Consider the following 12,032-nt stretch of genomic DNA (forward strand, 5'->3'; position numbering starts at 1 on the left):
CAGCTGGAGGACTCAAATTCTCCTTCCTTGGGCAGGAAAATTCACTGCCGGGAAATCTCCACCCCAAGTCAGGTTTCTAAAGTTAAACCAATCAACAGTTTCCACTGTCTGGTCCCAGCTCTGAGAGAGTTCTTTCGCTCATGAATTATTCATCCCCACATCTCCTGCTGTCACTCAGCTCACCCTTTCTCCTCCTGGGAGCCCGAGGCCCAGGGCGCTGGGAGACAGTTTCAGTCCATGATGGTCTCCTAGCCCCAGAATCATTATCATCACACTGACGGGCACCTCAACCTTCAGGGTGAGCCCTGAATGCACAGTTTTTAGGAGGCTACCTTCCTCTGTCTGCCCTGAGAGTCAGCTGTCATGAGCTTAGCCTGGTTTATAAAAGACATCAGACCAGGGAAAATTAATGGAAGACAGTGAAATGAAAAAGACGGAAGTCTGTAAGGCCCATGCTTTTGCTTCGAGTTCCTGAGGCTTTCTGTCGCCAAGGCCGATCGCTTACTTGTATCCATGACTAGCACTGGTTTGTCTCATTGCTGTGGACTTCCTTTTCCTCACAGAACGTTAAAGATCAGATTCATCAAAATTATTTTCAAACTAACACTTGTGATACATGTTCAGTATAAGAAGAAAATCAAAGCACATTAGATAGTATAAAATATGGAAGATCTTATTCACATCTCCTATTCTCTTGCCTCAACACACACACACACATACTCTCCAACATATAGGGTGAGAGAGAGAGAGAGAGAGAGAGTGTGTGTGTGTGTGTGTGTGTAACCTAAATAGGGTTATACTGCAATATACTAGCTGTGACTTTTTTTTCCCCTTAACTAAGAGTCACAGACATTTTCCACGTCAGAGAGGTTATAATCCACTATATCAAATTCCATGAAGCCAGGGCTCTCACTTGTGTGTCTCCAGTACAGGCAGCCAATGAAGAGTGTGGGGAGAAAATGGCGGCAGCGGGCAAAATGGTGGCATGGGAGTTTGCGGGGTTTGTCCCAGCCTTCCCTCTGTGGCCTCCCCCTGAGCTCTCCCCCACTCTCTCCACCTTGTTCCTCCTGTTCTCTCCTTTCCTTCCCCTCACCACCCCCATCCAGCTTTCCTGAGGGAAACCTCTGCTGTCAATCAGGTCCCGTTCGGTTGGGCACAGGCTATCCCCCTTGCCTCGGCCCTGGAGGCTAGCCTCCCTCAGGACTTCTCCTGTCTGGCATCCTTATGCTCCCTGACTTGCATCTGTGTGTGACTTTCTGTTTAATGTGTTAACTTTCCCTGGAAATTTTCCTTTCAAGCTCCCTCTTATTGAGAATTAGAGAGGACTCCATCCCAGTTAGAGGAAGGTCATGGTCAGCCTGCCCTCCCAAGATGACACCAGAAGTGTGGCCCAGTTCTACAGACTGAATGGCTGTCGTTGGAGCTGGGTTGTTAAGGACAGGCAGGTCCTTTGAAGGGAAGCAACAGCAGGCTGGGTGTAGGTAGTGTGGGTACAGCATCACCTGTCAGCACCACAGACACTGTCTTCTAGGAGTTCTGAGAGAGAAAATTGTGTCAGAACCTGTGAAAATAATACTACTGACAACAGCTAATATGTCCTGGGCACTTTCTATGTACTGGGCACAATTCCAAGCATCAGAAATTAGTATCGAGCAGGTATATATTGAGTACTTACGATGTGTCAGGCACTGTTCTAGGTCCAAGGAATATAATCGAGGACAAAACAGACACAAATTCCTGCCCTCATGGCGCTTACGTTCTAGGCAAGGGAGACAAACAATACACAAATACATTTTAGATTGTGGAAGATCACGATAAAACCGTCCATTTTGTTTCTGTGTGGGATGTTAGTATTCTACAGTGGTGCATCGCAGCCCAGGCTCTCCCACCCAGTTTTCTATTCTGAAGAAAATGTTTATACCTTTCATTGCTCTGAGTTTGAACCAACAAGCTTTGGAGAAAACCTAACCTTCTTTCTTCCCTCCCTGAAAAGCGAACATGGGTGGGTTTGGCCTTCTTCTGGATCCACGGGCTCCCTTTTGTTGGTGGGAGGGGGTGTCCTCCCCAGGACAGGATCTGCAGCCATCCCTGGCTGGGCTGCTCACACCTTGCATCTTTTCCAGCCTCCAGACTCAGGGACGGACGACCTGGAGAAGCAAGAATGGTAATTGTCCTGGAACCACAGAGCAACAGAGTTGAGAGGAGCCTCAGAGCTGATCCGCTCTCATCTCCCTGCTTCATTGGCAGGGAAACCCGAGGGCCAGGGAGGAGACACCTGCTCCAGTCTCGCTTAGGATCAGGCGGCAGAGTGGGGACCAGATGCAGCCTCCTGCCTCTGTGGCCAACACTCCCCATGCCTGGGAATCCCCCGAATAAGGGGAATAAGGGAGGAAAAGTGGGAAAGGCCGAATGTGGGATTCTTGCTTCCTTCCTCCAGTCTCCTTGCTCTGCCCTGGAGGAAGCTAGCAGGGTTGGACCAGGGTCAGGCTCGTTCAACACGGGGTCTGCATCCTCTTCCAACTTTGGACCAGACTAACGGGGGCGGGAAGGAGGGTCCAGACCTGCTCACCCCCTTTTGGTGAGTCCATTGCCATCTGAGGTGCGTCTCTGTCTCCAGGAAGGATAAACCAGAACCTGATAAGGATAAACCAGCCGCCGCTGCTTATGAAAGAGACCACAGCAGTTGGGGGCAAGGTTGGCAGGCGACAAATGCGGTCTGAGGCTTACGTGCTTGCTTCTGCTTGCAGGACTGAAAGCGAGGGACCACAGGCGTGCATGGGAGTGGTGACCGGTGAGTTCTGTGTTTTCATGGCCAGAATCCAGGTTGTCCCTGTCCCTCCCGACACAGCAGCATTTCGGTTAGTGAAGAGGATGTACCCTATTGGCCACCTCGGGGCAGAGCCTGAGGAAAGGGGGAGGCATTCTGAGAGGACAGATAGGGAGCTAGGGTATGAAAAGACATATTCCCTGAAAGGAGGGCATCAGAAACGTGTCTGAGAGTCCCTGAGCAAAGAGACTCCAGGAGACATTGGGTTAAGCTTCGGAGACATGGGAAAGGGGTCAGGGGGTGGCTGGACCAGAGTCCCGAGGCTCCTTCTCCCCCGGGACCCCAGGGCTGGACTTACAGCACCTGTCCACCATTCACTGCCTCCACTCCCTATCCCCCCATCACACCAAGGAGAAGACCCATCTCTAATTCTCAGTTTATTTCATTTTGTAGTAATTCCCTTACTTACAAAATAAATATCTCAGTTGGATTCAGGAAAATGAAATGAGAAGAATGAAAACCGACTGTAATCCTGCTATCTAGACATAATCATTGTTAACATTTTGACCTTTTTATATATGAATGTGCCTAGGAATATGCTATCTCTAACCTGGTTTTCTTCACTTAACATCGGAGGTCCCTTGAAAGTAGATTAAGTCATCCTGGAACCCCTGAGTCCCTTAACGTCGGCTGAATTAGCCTGGTGGATAGAGTCACCTATGCTTGGGGCTCACAGGTCGAGAGCAGGGACACCACTTTTCACTCCATAATTAGAGTGAGGAGACTCGGGCAACAGTGCAGATGCTCTACTGAGCTGACACCGAGCAGAGCGTGAGGACGCGTGAGGTAGCTGGTATCCTGTCAGTTCAGCCAGTGAATTTCACCAAGGGCTGGAATTACGAGGCTCCCTGCAAGGCTTGGGATAAATAAGGGACCCGTCCTGCCTTCAGCCCTCACCATCCAGCAGGAGAGGCTGAGGCCTGGTATGCAGCCCTCCAGGATCTGATTGACAGGGGAGAGGGTACTGATGGCCCAGGTGGTGGGAGGGTCCCCATCTGCTGCCTGCACAGTGTCAGCTCCCTTCAAAGGCGGCCCCTCTAAAGCCGCCTCCTGGATCCCCGTCCCACAGAGCCCCAGGCCCTCGCGGCCGGGGGCAAAAAGCGAGGGGGACCGGGGCGGGGCAGTGCCACCTCCCTGCCGTGACACTCTCCCCACTCTGCCCTCTCCTCTCTGGGGAGCAAGACGCAGCCTAGCTGCTCCTGACAGCACTATTTTTAGCGGTCCTCTGGCTGTCAGCTCTGGGACGAGTTTTCTGCGTGTTCCCCGGAGATCTCCCACCCTGCTGTCGCGCTCAGGAGGAGGGAGGGTGACGGGAAGGCAGCCTGCCCGGGTCCCTGTCCCAGTACACTTTCCCGAACGAGTCAGTAGCACAGGACAGTGAAGAGCTTTGGTATCCGAGAGCTCAGGCTCAGATCCCAGCCGCCTCAGGCAGCCCCGAGACCTCGGGGAGCTAGCCTGGCTTCCCCCAGCCTCAGGATTCCTTCACACACACCTAAGTGCTTAGCGCTTGGCCTGGCCTAGCACCTGACCAATGATCTTTTTTTTCAGCTCCCTTTACTTCTAGGGCCCTGCTACGAGGTTGACCTCACAGCCCAAGGCAGGCCATGCTTCGGAACAGGGGCAATGACCCTGGTACCTCACTCCAAAGGGGGTCACTCTTTACAGGTGACCTCCGCATGCCGAGACCACAGCCTCAAACCAGCTCTCTCTTTAGTCCTTTCAGATGTCATCAGACACTTCAATCCATCTGTCCTGAGGCCCATCTGCAGCCCTGGGAAGGGAGTGGTACCCCATAACGGTGCTGAGTAAGCTCTTTTTCTGACACTTTGCAGGGTTGTGCACTCCTGTCAGTCCTGGGTTTCTAGATGGGAGGATTTGGGGTGGCGGGCTGGAAGAGTCAGAGGCTTAAAACTAGAGATCTGTGTTAAAGCCGGAGCTTATCTCCTGCGCTGATTTTAGTCTGTTTGATGGGCCTAACTTAAAAAATCAGGTCAATGTCTGCCCTCCAGAGCCCAGGAGTGGTGTAGTGCAGCTTCCAACTCAGAGACTGGCCTGTGGGCTGAGGCAAGGGGCAAGCTTCCGGCCCTCAACAAAGCGGTATTTAACTGAGTTTTCTCTCTGCTTCCCTCCCTCTGTGCAGAGACTTGTGGATTCAGGCAAAAGAGCTGGTGAGGAGCATGAAAGAGAACCAGGTAAGAATCCATCCGGCTCTGCTGGGGGCCATCTGTGTTTGCTGAGAGGCAATCAGGCAGCTGACGCCCCAGGGTCATCATGCCCTGAACTAGGCAACCAGTGTGGCCTGGGCCCTCCAAGACTGCCTTTCCCCTCGTGATTCTCTGGAGGCCAGCAAAATCCAGGGCCACTTCTCATGTTCCCAATGTGGTCCTGCCGAAAGTCAGCAGGTGGGCTAAGTAACTTCCTGCTCAGCAAGATGGTTGACAGCTTGGGTTCCAGAGGGAGACCAGTTTGAGTGGGAATCCTGAATTTCCACCTGTTAGCTGTGTGACGTTGGGTAAGGCGCTTAACCTCTCTTAGCCTCAGTTTTCCCACTTAAGAAATGCGAGTAATAAAATGACCTGCAGCACAGGGCTTAGGGTGGATTCAATGAGGTGTTGGATGTGGCTGGCACACACACAGACAGTGCTCAGTGCAAGCCTGCAGCTGTCATGATCACTGAAGTGGCCACTGCTGTCGTTATTAATTACGATACCCATTCTAGTTCTTGGGTGGAGGCTTCTGTAACATACATGCTGGGGCCCTGGTCTCCACTCTTCTAGCAGTTCAGACACTCTTTACTCAGAAACTCACATACGGACTTGTAATTAGCCACCTCTAATCTTTTGTGCTCTCCTTATGAACAAGTATCAAAACAAGGCAAGCCTTGCTACCAAGCTGGCTCTAACCAGGGTCTCAGCCTGGACCCCTGGAACCAAGGGAAACCACTTTTAAGGCCAGTCACGCATTCATTAAAAAGTTCAGGTGTTCAAGCCAGGTCATTCCAGGTTATACAAGGACAGGGACGATTACAGGAGTGATGCTGTAAAACGTTGGTTTCCTCCTCACAAGAGACTTCCTGGATTTCTGGAATGGTCGTAACATTCTGGAAAATGGCTAGGAGGTCTTGAATCCAATCCTGTAATTTTACAGATGAGGAAACTGAAGTCCCAGAAAGTCTTGTGACCTGTCCGAGTTCACTCAGCAAGTTAAGAGCTAAAAGCTGAAGTGCCTCATTTATATCCAACGCCCCTCAAGTCCACCATGCTGCCTCTTAAAAGACAGAAGTTTATTTTTTGTTCCACGTAACCCATGTTCATTAGAGAAAGATCAGAAAACACAAACAGAAGAATATTAAAATCATCCTTAAACATGATGCCCAGAGAGAATTACTGTTCCCAACTTGGTGTACACTCCCTTCCACATTTTTTCCAAGCACGTTTATCTGTATATATTTTATAAAATAGGGACGTTACTAGATGTAGAGACTTTTTATAATCTGCTTTTCTCGGTATCCTATTTCCCATGACAATAATTACATTTTCCAGCATCGTTTTAACAACTACATGGTGTTTTGTCTTATGAGCATTCCACAACTTACACAGCAGTCCTCTGTTTTAGACATTTATATTGTTTCCAATTTTTGACTCTTATGAACAAGGCTTGGATTGAATGGTAAGCCCTTTAAAAAAGAAAAAAAGGTTTTGATAAGTTTTGCCAAACTGCCTCGTAGAGCAGTTTATACCACTTTAAATTCCCACCATATACACCTCCTTTTGGGGGAAAAAAAATCCATACATATGGTTTTATGGGGGTGGTGTATGAAATGGAAAGACACGCAAAGAAAGCAGTTCTCTTGGCTTCAGGTTTCACCACCGTCTCTTTTTGATGCTGTTGTCCTCTCTTCCAGCAACTTGACTTTCAGAATGACTGGAAGCTCATCACCGTGTTCTTCAGTAACACTAGCCAGTGTCACCTGTGTCCCTCCGCCCAACAGGTAAACCACAGGCTGGGAGGCAGAGGGATTGCAGATGCTGGGGTGGGTGCAGAAGGAACTAAACCTGCCTGATCTACATCTGGAAGGCTGGGCCTGATAGCACCTGTTTCAGAGTTAGGGCAGGCAGGCAGGTAGAGAGACAGACAGATGTCTAAGGGCTCAAGGAAACATATTGAGGGAGAGGTATTTTTAACTTACCATCCTTACCATTCAGGAAAAGGAAATCTGGTATAGATAAGCTGAGTCAGTGGTCATTCTGCACCTGAGGAAAATCCGCTTCCTAGTTCAAAAATCATTTTGCCTCTTTTAACTCTGATTTCATTTGAATGCTGAACTTAGGAAATAAAGCAGTACTTTTGATAACACCTCTTGAACTCTAGCTCACCGTGAACTCTAGTTTTAGTGGGAAGTTGTCTAGTTGTTTATTAGGTAGACTGTATCTTCCAGGCTCTTTGGTGTTGCCAGGAATGAGATATGAAACATGTGACTTTTAAAATATTTAGGTGGGTGACTGACTATGACTTAAGTCTTTATTGACAAGTGTCCAGGTTAGGAGCAACTGAAAGTGAGAGGGTGGCTTAGAGGCCTAGGCCATGGTGACGTAAATGGCATACAGGTGACCCTTCTGGAGCCTGAAGCCTAATTGCCGCCGAGCTGGCCCTGCCACTTACGGCAGTTCAAACACCTGCCCACTGTCCTTTCAGCGGCCTTCCAGGGCCTCCACCAGGCCAGGCACAGGCAAAGGTGAAGTTTCTTGAGATGCTGTCCTCTTCTTTTCTGTGCCCTTCTCCCAAATACGTACTCTTGCCTTCCTCCAAATGCCCCATGACCCCTGCTCCACCACCAAAATCCCCTCCCTTTAGTGATGTTAGGCGCCGGGAGAATGCTGACAGAAGCCCACCTTCCCTAATCAGCTCTTGTTAAACAATATTCCTGCAGATCTCCTGGGTTTGTGGCATATAGATCTTGAAGCTTGTTCTACTTCACCTCTGTTTTCTCCCATACCAAGGGAAATTTCCATGCCCTGTTTATTCTCTGCACCACCCCCTGCACTTTGGCCATTTTGCACACCAACATTTACTCATGAATTTACACATTCACGCATTGAAATGCTCAAACAAGCATTTAGGCATTGCTGCATTCCTCTGTATATCCACGCAACCATCCATCCAGGCATCCATCCATAAGTTACCTATTCGTGCATCAATTCATTCTCTCTTACATGCAGGCACACATTATTTATTTTATTTTATTTTATTTTATTTTATTTTATTTTTTTTGCGGTACACGGGCCTCTCACTGTTGTGGCCTCTCCCGTTGCGGAGCACAGGCTCCAGACGCGCAGGCTCAGCGGCCATGGCTCACGGGCCCAGCCGCTCCGCGACATGTGGGATCTTCCCGGACCGGGACACGAACCCGTGTCCCCTGCATCGGCAGGCGGACTCCCAACCACTGCGCCACCAGGGAAGCCCAGGCACACATTATTGTATTTATGATGAGTTTGTTCATGCTAGCATTTGTTTGGTTTTTTAATATTTGAATGTATTCATTGATACTTACACTCATTCATGATTTCTTCCATGTATTTTGTCTTGTGTTCGAGCATTCCTATGTGAGTTCTTGCATTCTTTCGTGTATTTATTCCTTCAGTACATTACATGCATTCTTGAATACATGCATGATGTATTCCTGTGTGCGTGTCCATTTATGCACTATTTATTTTTATTAAATTTTAGTTATACAAGCAATACACAAATGCTTTCTTTTAAAAAATGAAACATTATAGTTAAAGCTAAAATACCCTTTAGCCACCACCTCCAATCCTCTCTCTCTTTTTATTTCCAAACTTTTTGCATATTTGTAAATCCTAGTATTCCTTTATGTGTGTGTATATAAGAGAGAGATTTAACATAAATAGTATTATATTGTATGTACCACTGAACAATTTTTTTCACTAATCAAGTGTTTTTGAGATCCAGTCATGTTGATACATATGGATTGAGTTTATTCCTGTTACTTGCTAAATAGTATCCCACTGTGTACATTTACTACATTTTATTTCACTATTTCTGTATTGATGGCCATTTAGGTGTTTCTAGTTTTCCACTAATATAAACAATCTCGTTCATTTACTTGAACATGGTGGTTTTCTAAATACAGTGATTATATTTCATTGTATTCAATTACAGTGTAATTTATTATATTTCAGATTATAGATTGAAGTATATTAGTGGGTCAAAAATCAGTTTAAAAGATTACAACCAAAAATGATAAAAAAAGAAATAGACTAGGATCAACTATAAAATATTAGAGTTCATTGCATGTAGTGAGGTAAGTGTTGGTTCGTGATTATTTTTGCTTCATTTATATATAGATATGTGCGTACCGGGTTGTGATGTGAAACATATCTCACACCGTGGGTCATGATCAGAGCAGTTTGAAGAAAGTGCCTTGAGTAGATTCGTAAACACAGAATTGCTGGTCATCAGATACATACACTTTAAGTCTTAAAGGACTGCCTAATTGCCCTCCAAAGGAGCTGAACACCTTTATATTCTAATATCCTGGGACCAATCCCCACATATAAGGGGCTTTTCCACGCCACCAGGCAATTCTCAGACACCGGCTGGGTGTCCTACAATTCAGCTCAATTCTGACACGATCTGCCTGGGGACAGTATCAGATCCCACAGGTTAGGAGCTCAGTCCTGCAAGACTGTCCCCAGCCCCCATTTCAGAGGCCAATCCCAAGTCCAGGTTGTCACCTGAGCTGCTGCCCAACTGGCTATAGATTGGAGGTTCCAACAAGCCCCTCCTTGAGTTCAATTAATTTTCTAGAGTGGCTCACAGAACCCAGGGAGACATTTTACTTACTAGGTTCTTGGTTGATTATAAAAGGATATAATTCAGGAACAGCCAGATGGAAGAAATGCATAGTGCAAGGTATGGGGAAAGAGCGAGAAGCTTCCATGCTGTCTCCAGGTGGGCTGCTCTCCCAGCACCTGCAGGTGGTCGCCAACAGGGAAGCTCTCTGAACCCATCCTTTTGCGCTTTTTTGGAGCTTCGTTACATAGTCAGGATTGACTAAATCATTGGCCAACGGCAACTGATTCAACTTCCAGCCCCAGGCTGGGTGGCGGTCGTGGGCAGGGGGACTGAAAATTCCAACTCTCTGATCCCAGGGTTGGTTCTCCTGGCAACCAGCCCCCATCCTTAGGTGTAGTCCCAAAGTCACCTCATTAACACAGCAAAATACACTTTTATGCTCTCATCACTTAGGAAATTCCAATGGGTTACGAGCTCTGTGCCGCAAAAGGGGACAAAAACCAAATATATACCTCGTATTACAAATGACAATATCACATATTCTCACCAGTGTCTGAGTGCACCCGTTCCCTACAACCTTTCTAACACTTGTTGTTATCAAAGCCAATGATTGTTTGTCAGTATGTGAAATTCCCTCAGGATCTAGTCATGTTGATACATGTGGATTAGGTTTATTCACACTTAGAACCTCACACTTTTAATTGGTTGTAAACATATGACAAAAGTAGCCATGCGCCACTCCTGATCTCTAAATGGCTACATACCAGTGACTTAACCTCTGTAAACTGAACTCACTGAAGCGATGTTTACTATCATCCACTCATATTCCCACTGTATTGCGTTTTTCCTTCCGTCTTGATTTTCCTTTTGCCCAAAGACCACCGAGGCTTTGGAGCCTAGAATAAATCCCACCTGCACTTCCATTTCCCCCAAAGGACATTGTGGCTCTCGACCTCCTTGGCCTGGGCTGGCTGGTTCCTCCCTTCATTCTTGCACTCTTGCTTCTGCAGCCCAGACCCAGCCCTCACCTCCTAGTCTCCCTGGTGGCGCTTCTGGCCACAGCTAAGCAGGATCCCCCATCTGAGAAGCTCTTACACAGCACTTCTGCATCCCCAAAGCACATCCCAGGCATGGCCTCTCCCTCAGGGGTTGCTCTGCAGAGTCCCAGGGGCTGCAGGAGGTGCTCTGAGACTGTGGGCTCCAGGCTTCCACCCGACCTCACAGAGCAGGTGCTCTGCCTTTAACTGTGGCATACATATGGCAGGTTTCCTGAAATAGTTCATGTGAGAAAAAGGTATTTTATTGTTAGGAAGAAATGTTAAACTCCGGTCCTGCCCTACGTAGGACCTGGAATTTTCCTCCCCTAAGAGACCTTTGGGCTCCTTTCATGGGGAATAGACAAGGGCTTGTGTCCACATGTGTTCTTTAGGGATTTCTTAAGACCAAAGCCATAAGAGAGTAAGACCAGGAACCATTCATTAGGCAGTGATGGTGCTTCCTCAGGGCTGCTATGGTGGATGCAGCAATTCAAAGGCAGGTGCTTCAGAGCTAACTAGTAACCTGGCTCATAGCAGTGACACAGGGATGCTTTTAGGGTCTGGGCTCTTGCTTACTGCTCTCCAGTTAAAGTCTAGTTATGTGGAGTAAGAACAAAATTGCAAGAAGAGGAAAAATAAAGGAAAAGAAAAACAAAAAGCCTAACACTGCAAAAATCGGTTACTGAATCAAGTTTCTTTGCCCCATGCATGACAGGCCACATGCTGGGACACTGAGGTTTGCAGAAAGAAAGGATGTATTCCCCAGGCAGCCAAGTGAGGAGATGCGAGAACAAATCTCAAATCCACCTCGGAATATTTATGGGATAAAGAAGCAGGGCAGTCCGAGGCATGGGGAATGTGGGGGATAGGTGATTGGAGAGAAGAAAAAGGTGAGGTAATCGTTCTGAGCAGGTGCAGCTAAGCTACATGCTTCTTCAAGGGGACACATGCTTCTTCATGGGATGCATGTTCAGAAAATGGTAGCGTTAGCATGTTCTGAAGGTGGAGTTCTGGGCCCTCTGACATCAGAAGGTCACTGATGGGACACTCAACACATGCCCAGTTGGAGGCCTCAACCAGTCTTGTCCAGTTGGAGCTTGAGCTAGTGAACAGCTGACTCCAAGTTCCTGAAACACAACTAGGGCAAACATCTTATTTAGGCCATGGAATGCTTGGAGAACATGCAAGTTTTTATAAAAACAATTAAGGGAAATTGATCAGTGAAGGCAGGTTACAGTTCATTATTTATTAAGCAAGTTGTAGTTTAAGGTATCTAATGGATGACACTTGGTTTCAAAAATGTACCCATTCATTCCTTGCAGATGCCTTTAGAAACAGGTGTCAACATTTTG

General features: G+C 47.4%; 1 protein-coding gene across 1 annotated transcript in view; it reads left to right on the forward strand.

Moving 5' to 3' along the window:
- The window catches only part of PLB1 (phospholipase B1), a gene marked incomplete at both ends in the record, with an annotated part of 122,404 nt that overhangs the window by 24,908 nt on the left and 85,464 nt on the right, over positions 1-12,032 (forward strand). Inside the window, 5 exons of the mRNA XM_082851932.1 lie at positions 2,124-2,164; positions 2,748-2,791; positions 4,542-4,632; positions 4,968-5,019; positions 6,732-6,818. Of these exons, the coding sequence (XP_082708058.1) occupies positions 2,124-2,164; positions 2,748-2,791; positions 4,542-4,632; positions 4,968-5,019; positions 6,732-6,818 (315 nt within the window). The remainder of the gene's footprint in view (positions 1-2,123; positions 2,165-2,747; positions 2,792-4,541; positions 4,633-4,967; positions 5,020-6,731; positions 6,819-12,032) is intronic.

The sequence above is a fragment of the Leucopleurus acutus genome (assembly GCF_964270905.1).
Source record: "Leucopleurus acutus genome assembly, chromosome: 12".
NCBI classification, from domain to species: Eukaryota; Metazoa; Chordata; class Mammalia; order Artiodactyla; family Delphinidae; genus Leucopleurus; species Leucopleurus acutus.